Source organism: Stigmatopora nigra, chromosome 11 (genome assembly GCF_051989575.1).
Source record: "Stigmatopora nigra isolate UIUO_SnigA chromosome 11, RoL_Snig_1.1, whole genome shotgun sequence".
NCBI classification, from domain to species: domain Eukaryota; kingdom Metazoa; phylum Chordata; class Actinopteri; order Syngnathiformes; family Syngnathidae; genus Stigmatopora; species Stigmatopora nigra.
The window spans coordinates 10,120,889-10,140,198 of record NC_135518.1 but is presented as its reverse complement, the minus strand read 5'-3'; the positions used below and the strand labels follow the sequence as shown (position 1 = coordinate 10,140,198).

The window sequence follows — 19,310 nt, the reverse complement described above, 5'->3', positions numbered from 1 at the left end:
ATCTAGTGATGGATTTATATATTACAAATAGATTTTTACATTCTTTATGATAGAATAAATATTATATCCTTGCCCCAGACTAAAACAAGTCAATATATTATTCAAAGTTGTTTTGTTTATAATACAAAGGTCCGTTTAGTGTTTTTGGGTGGTGTTTGCTAATAATGAATGCATTATTGTACTTCATTCATTGTTGAACATGACTAAAATACACACAATACACAATATTTACATGCATTTTCAAACAAAAGAAGCGTTTCTGCAGTCGAAAAATTAGACATTTAATGCTAATCTGTGGATGTCACAGTTTTGGTTGCTTATATTGTCAAAATAGTATAATATAGCAATGCGATTTAAAGCGTGACCGCGAAGTGCACAAATTATAACAACAAACAGACTAATAAATAATACAAATAAACAAATATATAAATAGTCATCATAAGTAGTTAAAACACATAAATACTCAGGGAAGCGCAGAAACAATAACAAACAAATTAACAGATAAATAAGTTTTTCTTGCAGTAGAGTCATTTCCTTGGGGAGTTGTATTAGTCGTTGTAGCATGACAGAGTATTTTAAGTACATATGAGTACATGAAATTATTTGATTTCGAAATACACGCACTGGCATCGCGCTCCAAATGTGCGGAAACGCGACTTTCTGATGTGGCAAGAGACTGCAACGCGCTCAGTGTAAATGTGCACGCGCGCCGGACGAGCCCTTTTATTTTCCGGGTTGCTGTCCTCGCAGGCGGCAGTTGCTCGGCTGCGACTGCCAGCTGACACTGTCCGAGGAGGGGAGGTCAAAGCTGACTCGCTCTCTCTCACTTCGCGTCTTTTGCGCGATCGTGGCAGCGAGAAGCAGCTAACCGGCGCAGCAGCATCACCGCCACACTCGCCACCACCACCATCATGGCGGACCAAGGCGAAGCGCCGCTTCCAGTCCAGCCGCCGCCGACGATCTGGCCAATTACAAGGGAGTCGTACGAGCTACAGGAAGTCATCGGTTAGTACACTGTAGGGGGTCTTCAAATCGGGGGTTTGTACTGTCACTCTCACTCTCACAAGGGTATTATCCGCGAGGATAATCGGCAATAATGGAAAGGCCCACCGGCTTTTCTAACACGTGAAGTAGACGCTGCGGATGTGAACTCGTTTACAAACTACCGGTTCACATCACACGTGTTAACGGACGTAGTGAATTCCATTGAAAATTTGCTATGTACGTGAACGTAACACGTTGCGTTCAATTCCGTTCTGTTTGGTACCATATACTGAAGTAGTTGACACTGTGATGCTGAGTCGTGGCAATTTGCCCATTTTGTTCGATGACTAATATAGATGGCGGATGCTTATGTTAAATGATCGCATTGCTATATCTGACGACACGTAGTGGATGAGTAATGCTGCTTCCCTTGTGACACAAAACATGTCAGTGATGACTGCCACAAGTTGGTAGATTCAAATTAGAAATGCAGTATTGCATTTATGCAGAAATGTCACCTGCACAAAGAAATACTACATCATTTGCAGTTTTTTTGCCATTTCTTTTTATTTATTTTAAATCCTGCAGCTTTTATTGATCTGAGTTTCATTATTATATAGATTTGCTAAAATATGCAACATTCTTTTTAAAACCAAGACATTCATGGAGATAATTTGTTTTAAATCAACATCAGAATGTGCATTTATTATTTTATTGTGTAATACTATTTGAGCATAAAGATTATGCAAAGTTCAAACAGAACCTGCCTGAATAATTTTCGCAACTAACTATCCACCTTCCAGCTGACATCTTATCAATAGAGATAAGAAATAACACCACAACTCTCCACACTGTGATGGCTGTGTAGTTGAAAGACCCCTACTCTTCCCGCGCACTGTAAAACACGCTGATCATACATGTTCGATACTTCTGCTTATCTCGCCCTCACAGTTGACGACACATGCGTCATGTCTCTGGATGTGGACAATTTCATCACTTTAATGTGGTGTGATTTCTAATAAACTCATTAATTACTTTTAAACAAGAAGTCAATGAATGTCAAAATATAGAACTGTGACCTTTTTCCAACCCAGATGTGTGTGTAGGTGTGTAATTTTGTTCTGTTGTGGCTGTTATTCAGGTAGTGGGGCCACAGCGGTGGTCCAGGCAGCCCTCTGTACCCCCAGACAGGAGCGTGTTGCCATTAAAAGAATCAACTTGGAAAAATGCCAGACCAGCATGGACGAATTACTAGTGAGTAGAATAAATAAGGGCTGTGAGTTGTAGTTGTTCTGCTGTTAGTTTCACCCTCTCCAAATGTCACTCTGATCTTCAAGTCTTGGCAAAATTGTTGATTAAAAAGGAGTACAAGGAGGAAATGTTTTTTAAAGTAGAAATTAAATGGTTTTTTTTCTCCCAACAGAAAGAAATTCAAGCAATGAGCCAATGCAATCATCCCAATGTTGTCACCTATTATACTTCCTTTGTGGTGAAGGATGAACTGTGGCTAGTCATGAAGCTCCTTAGTGGAGGTAAGTTTTACATCCAAGGCTGGAAATTTAATTTGTAGTCCCATTAATGTGAAATGTCCACTTCTTGAACTCATTTACTGACACACATTTAAAATAAGAAGAGTTCCCCTTTTGACTACTGCTTTTAAATAACACCAAACAAATAACAGGTCCACAGAAAATTAAGTTTTGCCAGAATAACTATAAAACAAAACTTCACAATGCAAATCAGCATAGGACAAAAATAATACTTCCTTTTTCGGGGGCTTATTGCGAAAAGGATATTAATTTAACACTTCACACAGCCTCATCAAGTTTCCTTTTTACGGGGTGCTTTTCAGTGAAAATGTTGGTCTGTAATGTTTTTTTCTTGTATATAAAGGAGGCCACCATCCAGATGATGAATGGTTTGTGTGGTTTTTTTTTAGGCTCCATGCTGGATATTATCAAGCACACAAGTATAGAAGAGGACAGAAATCTTGAAGAGTCAATAATTGCTTCGATACTGAAGGAAGTCCTTGAGGGCCTCGATTATCTTCACAGAAATGGGCAAATTCATCGGTAGTGCATTTTCTAAACATACCATCGCAATAGAGTTGCAAATAATGATAATTTTGATAATTAGATGACAAAAATATGTATATATATTTAACCCAAAATGTAATGATTTGTGAATGTTTGTGTGTCTTAGTATAATTCCCTATATTACCTTCAAAAGATAGCAATCATAAGCTAAAATGTAAAGTAAACAGCCCTAAATTGATGTGTTTGTGAAGCCATAACGTAAACTTCCTGGACATCACGGTCACCATGGTCTGGGCTTGACCTTTTTATTAGTCCCCTGGGCTATAATCTAGATGAAGGCGAGTGTTTGTGGCCCCGTTTCCGCAAATGGAAGAATCAATGCTGAGCGCCATGATTTGGCCATTTGACTGACTGACTGTGTATTTTGTTGGTCGCAGGGATGTAAAAGCTGGTAATATTCTGCTGGGAGAAGATGGATCTGTTCTGATTGCAGGTGTGTGTGTTGCACAGTCACTATTTTTATTAACCATCACATTTTTAAATTCTATTTGCTTGCTGCCGATAGGATTTTAAAATACCACTTTCAAGATAGTGTGTTTCGAATTGCTGTCATTGATTTTTTGACCAAGGTTTTCATTATGAGGATCTTTTTAATATTATATTTTAATGCATATTATTTTTTGACAGATTTTGGCGTGAGCGCATTTTTAGCCACAGGAGGGGATATGACGAGACACAAAGTTCGAAAAACATTTGTGGGAACACCATGCTGGATGGCACCAGAAGTGATGGAACAGGTAAATCCCATTTGGTTTGCATGATGCCATAAACATTTTTTCATATTACTATTTAACAAAATTAAAACCCACTTTACCAGAGGTCCTTAAACTATTCCACAAAGGGCTGTAGTGGGTGTGGCATTTTCATTCCAACCAATAGAAAGGAGATCTATTCACCAATCTGTTGTCCTACAATTGCAATCAGCGGCCTGCAGTCAGGTGCTTCTTATTTCCTGCAGAAATCTCATTGGTTAAAGTGTCTTTGCTGGATCGAGTGGAACAAAAACCTGCACCTATCGCGGCCCTCAAGGACTAGTTTGCCCCACCTTCTATTAACCAATTAGATTTCTGCTGGAACAAGAATCACCTGACTGCAATCCACTGTTTGTATATCTAACAAACCAGATTGGTGGCAAGGTTTCCTCTTATGGGTTGGAATTGTTTGCCACCACTGCTCTAAATTCATGTATAATATATGATACCTTTGGATGCATCGAGTTAGAATAAGGTATCCCTATTCTTTATCCTCAGGTACGGGGTTATGATTTCAAAGCTGACATTTGGAGTTTTGGCATAACGGCCATTGAACTAGCAACAGGGTGTGCACCCTATCATCGCTACCCCCCTATGAAGGTCAGTGTTGTCAGTCCTTTACTTTCATGCCATGTTGCCTGTTGTTAGGATGCATCATGAGAATAACTGTTTTGCCTTTCTCTACTAGGAACAAAAACCTATCTTTCATGCAAATCTAAGAGGAACTTGATCTTTTGATTTCATATGGCAGTTCCTTTTAAAATTGTTGTCTGACACGAACTTCATGTCATCTACTCATTTTGAACTGGCAAATGAAAACTGTGTCATCTGTTTAGGTCTTAATGTTGACACTGCAGAATGATCCCCCCACTTTGGAAACCGGTATTGAGGATAAGGAGATGCTAAAGAAGTATGGCAAATCTTTTAGGAAGCTTATATCTATGTGCCTTCAGAAAGATCCTGCAAAAAGGTCAGTTAAGTAGTAGATGTGTTTGGGAAAGGCCTTAATTGGCAATTTAGAAATACTCCTTATTTTTGTATAATATTTCTTTAATTCATTTAAGTTATTCCTTTCTGTAGGCCTGCAGCTGCGGAACTGTTGAAGTGTAAATTTTTCCAAAAAGCAAAGGTATTTATTAATTCTCCCTTCAAAGTTTTTACTACATCATTTTTAATTTTAAAAAGTCTAGATTCCTAGAGGCAGGATGATTTCTAAAGGATGCAGTTAATGACCAAAATTCTACATTTCTAATTGATATTTTTTGGCCCATTTTCCAACAGAACAAAGAATATCTTGTTGAAAAGCTACTGTGCTTTGCTCCAAAGATTTCCCAGAGAGCAAAGAAGGTATGTTTACACCTTCAATTGTGTGTTAAATAACTCTGTTTTGACTAAACATAATGAATTGTATACGAGTGTGGTGATTGAGTGAACTCCCTCCATCGCAATGTTGCATTTACAGTCAACATGAGTGATGCACTGCGACTTTTGCAACACCTCAGACACTAAATGCCGAACTGTTTTGTCAAAATACGGGCTGGTGTCGCAAAAGAACCAAACCGTGTCGATGTCCTGACCAAGTTTTACCCTCAGAGCATGGCTCGGCGTGACAAATAGGTTTAAATGAAATGCTTGCTTATCTTCAAAAGCTTGTCTACATGGGAATTAGTTTTGCTGGTTGCTGCATGAGAGAGCAGCTTTTACATACTGTGCCACATTAATATTGGCTTTATCTAAAACCTGGTCTTGTCAGTTAGCAGAAGCTTATAGCCGGCAGGCAGTGTGGGTAAGTGCGGGGATGGAAAAATACTGCCATGTTTAATAGAGGGCATCCTGGAGAGTGTTGCTGCTATTGCGGATGACATGAACAGAAAAACTGCACTTAAATAGGTAGACTTGCTCATTAAATCATTGACTGCCTTTGACAGCAATATATGTTCAATTGACTTTAATTTATAACTGGCAATGAATGTTAATTTTTCTTTACCAGTGACAGCAATTGACGTCCAATCTGTTTAAAGCACTTCTAGTCATTCTTTATTCAAAAAGATTACAAGTCCGCCACCAACAATGGCAGCCAATTAGGTAATATTTTGTCAGATAAACACAAATTTTGCATTATTCCCTTCAAAAGGTAGTAACTAGTATTCAAATAATTTAAGTTCTCTGCTGTTTTTCCTAAGTGGACAAATACTGATGATTACATGTCATATTCATGGAAAGAAATTCCTAAACTTGCCTCATATGATTATCAGAATTATGGTATGACCTCCATCTCGCCACTCACAAACCAATTCCCTTCATTCATACACTAGCACCTTGAATGTCCTTCCCTTCTATAAGTGAGAAAAGTGATTCATGCTGTTTTTTTCACCCTTGTGGTCTGCCCTCTGCTATTTTGGTTTTCTGTATATCATGTTCAACACACACATTGCTGTCCTCGCTAAAACAAGTGCCATAGGGGTCTAAATGAGGACCGAGAGAGCATATATATTTGATACGTGCAAGCCCAAATGGAGTTTTAAAACCCAATAACGGACTCTGAAGCACAGTAACATATATCCAAATTTTAAATCAAATTCCTCCCATAATTCTTCTTTCCATATCATTTTAAATAGTTAGTGCTTGTAAAATAAATTACCAGAAGAGGGCAGCCTTGCACCACATTTGGCAAAATGGGCCTTGTAGGCAATCTTGAAGTAAATTGAACAATTAACAATTTTACTGTGTGCAGACATTATTCAACACATTTTGTCATATATTTGCACCAAGTTGTCCATCCTTGGTGGAAAAATCTTTTTTGTGCCCTGCTGTAAGATTATTATCATGGGAATGGCAGCCAGGAATAGCCACTGAGATTTGATCTATGTCTGTTTTGCTCAAGGAGTCAAAAGATAACTGGGGAACTCTGAGTTTTGTGTCAGATTTGGAAACAAGCTGAGAGCACCAGACGGGTAGTGCCTCTTTAACTTTATCGTTGCCTAGAGCCATCACTGGTCGCTTACCATTTTGTGTGCTGTCTGTAACACTGTAGTGCTCTCATAATAGACTGTACCTCCCACTGCTTTATGAGCCAACTGCTGCTTGCATTTTCTCTCTACTTGAATGGGTATCATAGCCAAACCTTATCTGTTGTCTCATGTTATGTTGAGATACAATCTAGATTAATAGGAATATTATGATCATAGTTTCATCGATCAATTCCTTTTTGTACTATGCTCAAATCTTTGCCCATTCTCATGAAGTTGTGAATATTTACAATGATTTATAAATCATGTTCAACTTGAATTTAAAACACTACTAAGATAAAATATTGTTTTTAGATCATCATTCATTGTTTTATTTTTTCATAGCTGCAATACGTTCCAGAAAAGCTGAGACAGTTTTAACATTCTTCAATAAACCTTTGGGAACTAAAGTTTAGTACATATACTCTGTTAATACAAAGACCGTGTTTTTTCATTATCTTGCTGAAATAAGCAGCAGTTTCCACAAAATAAGACTGCTTGGATGGCAGAATATTTTTGCAATTAAGTGTTTAACAGCTCTGTGGAGAGTATGTTCGCTCCTGGTAAAAGGCAATATGATTTTCTAAACTGGCCACCTGACTAGTATATGCCCTATCTTTATTTAGACAACCTCTAACACAGTCATTATGACTGTATCTATACATTGTGGCTTAATAGTTGGTCCTAATGGCCTCTATGGCTTAAGTCACTGACGCAAGACATCATATGGAATTTAAAAATAACTGAAAAATGCAAATGCAACATGATAAGAATGATTTGTGAATGTAAACATGATAATAATGCATGATAAACCCAAAATGAATGATTCATATTTGCCTTGGTATGGCTAGCTATGACAAATCATTCATGAATTTATTTTATTGTTAACCTTACACTGCTGTGGTCTAGGTTAGGAGGGTCCCAGGCTCTAGTGGCCATCTGCACAAGACTGAGGATGGAGACTGGGAATGGAGCGATGACGAGCTGGATGAAGGAAGTGAGGAAGGCAAGGCGGCAGTAAACTGGGGCAGGGTAAGTCCAATTGATTTTTATTATTTTTTTACTTTTATTTTTGTCGCTCGTGTATTATTTTACTGGGGAAAAGAGCGGAAACCTTGAGATTTGCTGTCCGATTCTGTGATTCAATAAATATGACAGGGCCATCCAATCTTTATCTGAAATCCACTCAATAAACTGGAAGCAAGAGTACCACTCAATTCAGCACTCTTTAAGGATTTTCCACCTGAAGAATCAACAAATTCAGAAACTAAAAGGAAATCCAAGAGAAACTGGATATTAATAAATGAAAATGTTCTTTAATTCTGCTGTTACTATTACAGTATGATAAATGTTTTAAAAAAAAAAAATACAAATGGGATTTGAAGCCATAGGGCTGATTGGATTGTATCCATTCAAAGGGAGTTTTGTACACTGGATTGAACAGTTTTTTCCATTTAATTTTCTTCCACATAAATGATACATTTTAATTACATCATTATCTGTGTCCAGCAAATTCAATTGCAAGTGGAAGTTAGAAAGAAGGCTGCACACAAGCAAATAAACCAGATATAGCCGTTTAGATTAAAATGTAGCCTCCTTTTGAATTGTAACAGAATGGACAACGTAACCTCACAGATGGGATTTGCTCCGAGAAATAATTCCCATGTCTCATGCAAAAAAAAAAATGGGATCATATTCATACCTTACAATAACAACTGAATGAGTGTTCTGCACACAGGAAATGTTCACATGCTATAATCCCACAAAAAGCCTCTCCAAATATATTTCCTTCAGCATTAGAAATTGAATGCAATACTATTTAATATATCCTTTACATGTGATAACTGCTGAAGATGATGGCAATATTATAATATTTCTCATCTCATGCACAAGTAATTGTGCAACTGCTGAAAACTTTGAAATCTTCAAAATTGATTAAATGCAGACATGTCCATTCTGCAACAAGTATTTATTTATTTTTTTGTTCCCATATAGTCTCGACGGGTCAAGGATGGGTCCAAAGAAGTGAGTTGATTCTTTTTTTTTTTCTCTCTGCATTTATTTATTTATATTTAAACTGCTTTGTATTCTGTTGAAAAGGCGACAGATGAATAGGTCTGCATTTTCCCTCCTAATTCAGCAGACTGCCAGCACTTGGAAAGATATAGTTTTCTAAATGCAATTACTTGTTCCTGTTTTCACAGATCTTGTTGAACTCGCCTGAACTCAAAAAAACAGCCGCGCTCTGGCTCAAATCTCACATTGCTGCACATTGATCGTTGCCAATTGGCTTTTACTGTGTCACCTTGATTGGAAGAGTCTTAACTTGATTGGCGTGTAATAACACTTTCACAGCTTTGCCTCTCATTTCGTCCCTTGCAGAATGAGGAGAATGTCAAGAATGTTCCTTTTGAGGCTTTATCCATTCAACATCCCCAGGTGAGAACTGTAGCAGTAGCAGCTGCTCTCAATTTGTTATGAGTCAATGACCTTGGTGCTACACTTACTGTCTAAGCGCCTTTTGTATGAATTTTTTGCATTTAATAACATTCGCTTCTTTATTTATGGAGGGGTCCACTCAGCTGTAATTAGCCAGAGTCGGTCTGACTGGAAAGTCTGACTGCTTTTACAGTCTTTCTGCTTTTATAGCCCATTTCCAAAATGCATTGTCATTTTCTAAATGAGCCATGGGGGGTTGAGGTGACGTCTCGTGTTCCCATTAGGCGGTAACTAACTATGCGTGTGGCATATTTTCTAACAGTGATGCGCTGCTGTGCCATCTTTTTTTGAACTCAGAATTAATGTTGGGAATTAATTGGAAATGGTTGATGCCACCCACAAAAATACAGTCATAACAAAATTTGACTTTAAATGTATCTTTTTTTTATCTCTGAATTAATGTTGGGAATCAAATGCAAATAGTTGACACCACTCACAAAAATAGTCATAACAAAATTTGATTAAAATATATATATTTTTAATCTCAAAATAAATGTGAATTAAATGCAAATGGTTGATGCCGCTCACAAAATTAGTCATAACAAAATCTGACTTAAAATATATCTATTTTTGATTTCAGAATTAATGTTGTTAATCAAAAGCAAATAGTTGACGCCACTCAGAAACATTGTCATAACAAAATTTGACTTAAAATATATATTTTTTTTAATGAACCAAAAAAGTCACTGGTCACTTATTAGTTGTAGTCATTTATTTATTTCAAACGACATAATACAAGACTGTCTGTTCATATTTGCCATCTTATGTTCATTCAGGTGGAGCCCTATGGGGATTCGCCGTATATTCAAGGTGCTGTGAACATGGTTCTCCGACTAAGGTGAGACAAGCACATTGTCGTGTACTTCACTGTTCAATCATTGCAAAAGTTCTCAAATGAATTATTGAACAGAGCCCAAAAGATTGCCATGACTTAGTTATTTTTATACAAACAAAATAACAATAGAACTACTGGGAACTGAATAATAATTTACTCCTTGTGCCAAGTTGAGTCTGTCTGTGGATAATTATCTCCCATTATTCTAGAAGACTAGAAAGGTTACCTTGATGGCTTAAATCTAATTTCTACTTCATCCCAAAATGTAAAAAGTCAGTGCTGTCAAGTTCTTTCCCATACTTGAACGTACGACTTCATGATGAGTTTTGCACAGAAAAAGGTCATTTGGAAGTATTGCATTTTTACCTTTCTCAGCGAGAGATCTTCGAGAGGTCTGAAGCTCAAATACAGATTGAATCGTTTATGATTTAGTTTTTTTCTGAGCCGTTTACCCATGAAGTGCAGCTTAAAGCTCTAAGGGGATTTCATCTTCCTCAATGCTCATATGCCATTAGTCATTTGTCAGTGTTTACCATGTACCTTGTTGTCCTTTTTGTTACTAAACAAAACCATTAAATGTCCCAATTGTAGACTTAAAGCATCAATGCTACCAGGGTTTATCTGTTCTATATCTGCTCTTAATGTCTAATAATTTAATCATATCCAGGTTAGGGTTTATGATCGTTGTGGAATTGTATGAAACATCATTCTGTATTGAAAATAATTGTATTTTGCAAGCAAAACGACAACTAATTTAATCTCGGCTACTATGGGAGTTGCAGTTGATTAGTATGAGTTATGATTATATCAAGGGAGTGAGACACTTGCAATATAATTGGATTCTTGTCATTTTACTTGCTAGTAAATGAGGCTTTACTTCTGTGAAGGCACCAAGGCTCTCTCTAGAGTCACATTGTCAAGACTTTGAAGAAGAATTTGGGGCTTAGAGTATTAGTTCCCATTTGCAGCTCAAAGACAGAAAAAAAAAAACACAAATCCAAATTGATTTTGTGGTTTCATCATGATATGACATGTCCATGCTTTTTTATTACATCTAGAGAGAAGAGGAAGATGTTGGACAAATGTCACACTATGATGTGAAATCATTTTCAAGTGACTTTCCAAATAGTGTATGATATAAATAATGTATTGGAGGAATTTGCCCAGAGATATTTGGTAGTTGTAGTAATATAGAACTGGTAAGCTTTAAGATATTTGAATATTTTGGTTTTTTTGTTGTAGTAGTTTGTAGTTTTTGAAACACTGATTTGAGTTGACCTTCTATATTAATATACCTGTTAAAATATTATAATACTGACATTTTAGGACAGGCTTCTTTGTATAGCCACTTGCATGTCACAATTTTAAAAAGCCATCAATATAAAAAAGATTACAGCGCGTGAAAGTACATAAGAGTATTTTAATTAGCAGTTAAACATTTAGTATTTTCCCCAGTTGTCTAGATTTTACTTGTCATTGAAGACAAAGGATATCTGATTTTTATAGGACTGGCATTCAATTATTAATTTAAATTGATGGATAGATGTTTTTCATCCATCGTCAACAATAGCCACTTTTCTAATATAAACAAATTACATAACGCTAACCAAAGATAGTGATAACATTTTCCAATTGCTGAAGGGATATTTTTCCAGTCAAAAGTTGGCTGTAATGAGTTTTCTTTGACTGACCAAGCAGAAAAAATGAATTTCTTTTGGTGCCATCGAAGCTGAAACTTAGAGACAAAAATAAATCCAACACTCCTATCGTCCCCTTTTTTATGATAATTGCTAGACATTTTTTATTAGGATGATTAAATGTCAAATGATTCAGATTTTTGTTTCCTGGAACTTTAAAAAAGAAAGAAATGGCATAAGTATTGAAATCAGTGCAACCAATAGAAAAAGCTACAAAATGGAAATGAATAGGCTTTAGGGAATAAATCTCATGGTGGTTTTTTGTTTGTTTTCATCAGTGCCTGGAACAAATTCATGGTATTGAATTGGAATGTGTAAATTCAGTCACAAGCTTGGCCATGGAATGAATATAACTCATAATACCCCCGTATTAGAATTCAGGTGGTGAATGTAGGTCAGTGCATGTCAACACATATCAGAAAACAATGGAGTCACTGAAATTGAGAGTGGGATAACATATTGAGTTGCAATGCAGATTTGTGCTCATTAATGGTGGAAAACAAATCTGTGCAGATGAGTTGGGAGCAGTGTTTACCATCTCCATTTTGTTATTTCTTTGCACTAACATGTTCTATTTTTAGCCCTCTCTGGTTATTCTCACCCATTGCTGGATTAGAATGAATTTATTTGGACTAATGGATTGTTTTCTAATTAAATTCAGACGAGTATGATTGACAGTACTGTTTTTTTTCTTTTAGGAATTCCAAAAAAGAACTCAATGACATCCGGTTCGAATTCACTCCTGGGCGAGGTATAAACACAGCTTGATGTCTACGTACATGAAAAAGCCATTTACGGTAATTGGAATTGTTTTCCTACTAGACACAGCAGAAGGTGTTTCCCAGGAATTGTTCTCTGCGGGTCTCGTCAATGGACACGATGTGATCACTGGTATTTATTCTTTTTTTTTTGTGGTCAAAAATACATTTGTTTGCCCTGCTTTGTGCCTGACATTAAGCTTGTGTTGCACTTGGTGTATTCCAGTTGCTGCTAACCTTCAAAAGATTGTAGATGACCCTGCTACCTACAAAGTGTTGACCTTTAAGCTGGTGAGTTTTCAGATGATTGATGGATTTGGACAATATTGTTTAGGATTTAAAGGTACTATGAAATGCTGAACATGCCATAACAAAAATGACTGCATATATTCTATTTCACCATGCATGTTTATAATAAGGCTCACTATTATTTGGATGTTACTTGTAGTATTTCATAGCACATTAAATCTTTAATTATTCTGATAAACAATGAGTTAAATGCAGTGATTTTTGGCACTCTTTTAAAGATTGCTTCTTTTTTCTTTTCTTTTCTTTTCTCTATTTTGAAAATGCTCCAAAAATACTTTTGGGCCAGGGAGTGCCGTGAAAGAATAGGCATTGGGACTATTAACCTAGCCTTAATGAGCCCCCAAAGTGCAGTTTTTGGGGAAGTCCATTTTTGGCCCTTTTTTTCCTTGCGCCTTTTTCTAAATGTTAAAATCCTCGAAAGGCACTTTTGGGCCAGGAAATATCAGGCCGCAGCTCAAATATTTCAGCTAAGTCCATGTTTGGCACTTTTGCAAGGTCCAACACTGTTTTTTTAGTTTTATCATTAGTGTAAACAGCAGTGCTCAAAGACTAATTACACACACTTTTTAATGGTCCATTAAATATCAGTGAAAGATAACTCTGACGTAAGTCACACTTTTACGTTTGTTGTAAATTATGTATGACTCAGGAAATTTGGATATGCGCACCCTCGTTTTGTTTAATTAGCCTAACGCATACAAGTGGACCACCAGCCAAATGTGTACAAACTGTAGACCACATGATGCCCAATTTTATTTAATGAGGTCTAATACAAGAATTATGCAGTTAAAAAAACATCTGCCTTTATTAAGATATAGCCATCATGCCCATTTTAAGCTGTAGTCTTTTTAATATTTATAATCACACCCCATGCTTAAAGCACCAGTCATAATGAATCTTTACACAAGATTTGGGACTTGGTGCACTTAATGCTCCCATTTGGGCTCAGCACTGAGTTTTTGTGAGGACTGATATTAAGAGATAAGACATGACAGATAACTTGGCAAGAGCACTATTTAAATGTAAATATTGTGCACCTCTTTAACGTTGCTTTTATTATGATAGATAGTAATATACATTAAGGTTGTAATCTGGATTGGTTTTTATTGAACTAATTTAATTGTATAGTACAATTGTGCTGAAAACTGTCTTTCCAAGTAGCTAAGTTGTCTACTTGCCATGGAAATTAATTCCTTAAACTTCCGTTGACAGTCATGAACAGCATATCAATATTAATTGGGAAACAAAAAAAAGACCCCCTAGCATCGGCACTAAATCCATTCCCAGTCAAAATGCACTATTAGTGCTGACACATGAGCGATTTAATAGAAAGAATAAAATTTAAAAAGCGACCAAAAATAAACCCAAAGAAAATATCGTGTTAAAGCAAACATTTTACAAGATAATTCCAATATTGTTGTACTATAGAGTAAACCAAGAAGTGACCATTTATTTCCCTGCAAAGGATTGTATGTGACATTTAGCTTCAATGATTTTTTTTTTTATTGACACCCCCTATGTCGTCTCTCCAACCCCCGCAGGCATCCTGCTGCGACGATACCGAGCTTCCGGATGAGGTGAAGCTGATCGGCTTTGCGCAGCTGAGTCTTAGCTGATGCTCTCTTGACGCTTCATGCAGGTGAGACAGGGAAAAACTCGTTTTCAGGGTTAGACAGGCTGAGGAACAAGAAGCACCACATCCAGCAGACATCTTATATTCCCTTGGAAGAAAAAAAAACACCCCACCCGAGCACCAAACCCTTCCACACGCTCTTGCGCCCACCCAGCACAAGGACACGGGACAAAGCCCAAAAACGTACTCGTACTCAGGATGTGGAATAAGGTGACCTGAAATGTAGCTTTTAAAAGTTTTATTTATTTATTTCCGGACTATTTTTTTTCATGTTTGTTTTACATCACGTTGCCTCTCGTGTTCCTCAAAGCTCTTGATTATTTATTGATTAATTCCCCCCCCCCACCCCTCACATCTGCCCAAAGAAAAGAAATGCTTTGACTAGCATTCTAAGAGCCCACATTTTCTTAGTGAAGCACATTTTTAAAATGAAACAATGAATGTCTTTGATTAAAAAAAACAAAAGACAACAGATTGTATGCTGAGTATTAGAGCCACAATGAAAAATGATGAAAATTGACATTATTAGAGGGAAATATGAAATGAATGAATGTTCAATTTCCCATATGACAGTCAGCAATTGAATCATGCGAAATCAAAACACTGAATAATTTTTCAAAAATATTTTTTTCATTATTTAATCTGCGACTTTCACGCAATAGTACAATTCCTTTATTGTTGATAACATTCAATTTTGTGTCATGATTTGTAAATGTACACCTCCTTTCTCAGTTTACTGAAATTGGAATAGTATTTAAAAGAAATAACTGTTTATTTCACGTTTCAGTGTGGCCCTAATAATACTTCACAGGACTCTCACCTTGGACAACAAGGTCTGAGTGTCCAGGCGAGGAACCAGAGAGAGACCTGAACACAACTGTGTTCAATTTGCTGCTCAAGTCATGACAGTGTTAACGCTTCACAACGTTCAAGGTGCCTTGTTCATTTTCACGTGCCTAAGACAGCTAGTCAGAGGTAACCCACACAAATACTAAGCCGAGTGTCGATTTCCATTTCACACACATGTTAGTCCAATTGCGAAGCATCTTAATGTTAATGCACTTTTTTTGGGCTGATGTGCGTCTGCTCCGAAAAAGCAGAGGTTTTGGAGACAAGTGAAGTTGTGCATCTTTTTTTTCCTTCTTCTTCTTCTTCTTCTTCTCCAAACAACTTTTCTGTGGTGTTGTGGCGTGGTCAGCTAACCTCCTCTCATTCATCTGCTTTAACTTTCTCTCCATTTCATTCTGGCATGCAGCACAACGAAACTTAACGCTCCCAAATTCAAATTTATGATGGTTTGGAAAATGCATTTAGTGCGCTCAAGGATTAATGACAATGTGCTCTTACATGCCCAGTCGTACCAAATTATTTTAGCGTGTTGATGTGTTCAAAATCGTACGTACGTGAGTTCTAATAGTTTTTATGTACGTTGTGTACCCATGTCAGCATATTTCACTTGTTCATCCCCATGTAATCATCAATAAATTGTTATTAAAACATGTTGAGCTTCATTCAACATGAGTTTATTTTGTTTAGGTAATTTTAATCATTTATAATGTATTTCCCCCCCAATTTTCAAAATTTCCCTCAGATTTAACTTAAGGTTTATAATATTAAATTAATATTATGGCCTCCAATTCTCTCTGGCTTAAAGTCAGATGGAGTAGGCTCTAGCACCCCTGACATTTAGTGAGGATAAAATCGCTCGGAATTTAGATAAATGAACAACTTGAAACAGTCACAAAGTCAAAAAGCAGCAATATATTTATTCAAGTATTTGTTTTTTAATATAAAAAAAAAACATTCCACAACCTTTTGTGGGATAAACACCACATTAGTTTTAAATACAGCAAAGCAAAATGATGCGAAGCTTTAAAAGCCACAGAGACATAAAATAGGTCGATAATTTCTGCAATCAACAGATGAAATATCTTTGTATCATCCTGTAACAGTTTTGAAAACAGTTACACAAATTTGCCACCATACAGCGTACTTAAGCTAAAGCAGCTACTTCTTTGAGGCACAGACTGATGACAAGGGCATCTGAAGACTAAAATACACTTTCTATTAAGATTTAAGAGACTGGCTTTATGGTATAATCACAAAGTCAAAGTGGTTTGATTATAATCCATTCAGTCATGTGTAAGCCATGGAACTATGTTACAGTTGCGCTTGTATTACATGTTACGACAAGTTTTCATTTTGTTTTAAGTGGAATGATTCTGTTTCAGTGAATCGGCATCAATGGCAACGAAGGAGGAAAGATTCAATGGTGTGTCTAGTTTGATTTCACCAAATGTGTTCTTCATTGATTTTGAAATGATCATTTAGAGCTGCTTGAAGATTGACCAAATGATGTGACACTTTAATCATTGCCAGCACTGCATGCCTTTTTCCTCTACAGGGAATTCAGAATGCTGAGTCAGTCAGGAGTGGTGATGCTTCGTTGTCTCATCCAAGGACAATTTACAAGGGACAGGAGTGTGGGTGTTTGAACTAAGGTCATGGGCTACTTAAAAAACAGCATCACCACACAAAGCGGTAATGTGACGTATATCAAAATTGTAAGTGTACACTTGAATTTTAGTCATCTGTGATCTTGGTTACATACAGCAATTGAAATTCAAAATTGAATCTGGCTGATATGTTAAAGGTTTAAGTTTTTTTTTCTGATTGTAGATGTTACATTTCAATAAGATCCCTTAAATTCAGCTGTGAAATTACATTTTTATGTCTAAAGTTGTTGACGTTTAATGGATTAGTTTACTTTTGTTTTGTAATATTGGCACAACAAACTCTGACCAAATAAGAAAATAAAAGGCGTATAAAGTTGGACATAATTCTAAGAGCTGAAATAGTGGAAAGAGCTTTCCCCACCAAAAAAAAAACCAGATAGTTGGCACTGTAAATAAATCAATTTGGGATGGTCACACTCACTCTGCGGACAGGCTTCTCCAATTTCCTTTTTGAGTGAACTACATCAAAGGGACTATTTCCACACAAGCACTTTGTTGGTGCCCATGATTGCCCAACGGAAGTAAGCTAACTTGACATGATTTGCATGACTACCGCTCAAAAAGTTTACCATTTTTACAATAACCCATTCAAAAGTCTCCAATCAAAATCTAATTTTCCCTCAAATTGGTCTGACTCAATGCATACAGATTTTGCAATTGATTTTGTAAATCTGCCAAACTGAGGAAGACTTTTCAACGAAATGGTAAAATGTCTTATATTCGGAAGAAAAAGTCTATTTGCCTTCATTTGAACTTTCACAGAGTTGTTGAATAATTGACACTTAGTTTAGTTTATTAACAACTACATGAGCATGGCACAGTTCAAGCGAGACCATTAAGATGTTCTGATAAAAATCAACACTTGTCAAAGTATTGAGGATCATAAGAAATGTATTAGATGCGGCTATGGCTACAATCAGATAAACTCTTTGCGAGCTTGACGTCTGCCCCAAATCTATCTGTGTAAACCAGAAATGTGTCACTCAAAATGCACTTGGGCGTGCAGGGTAAAATCAAACGAACCAAGTATACTCCACAACAAATTGGTTCTGACACCAACCTTAAAATTTGCCCCGTGTTTGAAGGCCTCAATATTGACGAAGAGCAAAAGTCCTGTCGATCTTCAAAAGGGCAAACGCTTGAAAAATGGTGACCCCTACATTAATAGAAAGCACTTATTGACTGGATGCATGTGAGGAATGTTTGGGTGGACCTTGACCTTGTGAAAATAACGACTGCAAATACCAACACAATGAATCATCTCATGCATTGATTGACAATGTAAAATGGAAATAGATGTTCCATTTTTCTACTGAGCAGTTTAATTTAAGTTAATCAAATTGAATTATTCTTCTCTTCGATATGAAGTCAGCATTGTCAGGATTGGCCAATGTTTAGAATTATCACTACTCTTATCAATGCCGTGCATGGAAAAGCTGCCGGTTGTAGTAGTTATGGTATTTTTTCAGTTCTATAAGGTGCACAAAAAAGCCTATATTTTGCACTGAAATTGAATATGCAGTGTGAAATCTGGTTATCCTTAATGACCTTAAACCATTAAACCAATACCATTCTACTAAACTGTTGTAAAGTGCTCAAAATCCATAAAACAAAATACAAATGAGAACATTAATTAGTACAACAATAACTACGTCAAAGGGTTGAATTTTGATTTTGTGCAGATGGTGTACACTCAGGCCAAAACCTAAATGCAACCTGGTTTTAGGGTATGCAAGGGTGTGGTTGGGGAAGAGACTGGAATGAAAAAAATGACGTGCAGTGCAGTAATTATGTTTTAGATATTCTTATTCAAATATTTCGACTGGGCATCAGGGGCCGAGGGTTAACATATAATTTGAATGGGACTGTGGCCACCCAATCGCTGGACATGAGGAGACAGGCACCCATTAATGCTCACACTCACCTCGGGGCAATTTAGTGTTCAACTGGCCTACCATGCATTTTTTTGGGAATAAACCAGAGAACTTGGAGAGAAATCACGCGAGCCTGGAGAGTGCATGCAAACTCTACACAGTGAAGACCAACCTGGGATTGCACACTCTACCCCCCGACTGGGGTCTTCAAACTTCATGACAAATATTAAATTTTACTCTTGCTAAAACTATAAATGCAACTCAAAACATCAAATATCATATCCTGGTTGGTAAAGTTATGTCAAGACAATTGGTCCATCGCCGCCAGAGGCAGGTGGGAGACAAAGAC

General features: G+C 36.7%; 1 protein-coding gene across 3 annotated transcripts; it reads left to right on the top strand.

Moving 5' to 3' along the window:
* The first annotated feature begins 701 nt into the window (after positions 1-701).
* On the top strand, positions 702-16,070 carry stk39 (serine threonine kinase 39). 3 transcript variants are annotated; one of them, XM_077727876.1, is made up of 19 exons: positions 702-1,005; positions 2,126-2,238; positions 2,408-2,516; positions 2,924-3,056; positions 3,458-3,513; positions 3,708-3,817; positions 4,331-4,432; positions 4,669-4,802; positions 4,913-4,961; positions 5,114-5,179; positions 7,750-7,872; positions 8,836-8,865; positions 9,223-9,279; positions 10,116-10,177; positions 12,570-12,622; positions 12,694-12,762; positions 12,856-12,920; positions 14,480-14,515; positions 14,578-16,070. In XM_077727876.1, the coding sequence occupies exons 1-19, from the start codon at positions 912-914 to the stop codon at positions 14,608-14,610; spliced, it is 1,494 nt and encodes a 497-aa protein (XP_077584002.1). In that variant the 5' UTR covers positions 702-911; the 3' UTR covers positions 14,611-16,070. The 3 variants fall into 3 exon arrangements, with proteins under 3 accessions (XP_077584002.1, XP_077584001.1, XP_077584000.1); XM_077727875.1 differs by having other exon boundaries at positions 14,480-14,577; positions 15,359-16,070; XM_077727874.1 differs by having other exon boundaries at positions 703-1,005; positions 14,480-16,070.
* The last annotated feature ends 3,240 nt before the right edge of the window (positions 16,071-19,310 follow it).

Excerpts from the sequence above, each read along its gene's own strand:
- stk39 (XM_077727875.1), top strand. The coding sequence starts at position 912 with ATGGCGGACCAAGGCGAAGCGCCGCTTCCAGTCCAGCCGCCGCCGACG. Across the intron at positions 7,873-8,835 it reads CGGCAGTAAACTGGGGCAGG|TCTCGACGGGTCAAGGATGG; the intron begins GTAAGTCCAATT and ends GTTCCCATATAG. Across the intron at positions 9,280-10,115 it reads TATCCATTCAACATCCCCAG|GTGGAGCCCTATGGGGATTC; the intron begins GTGAGAACTGTA and ends ATGTTCATTCAG.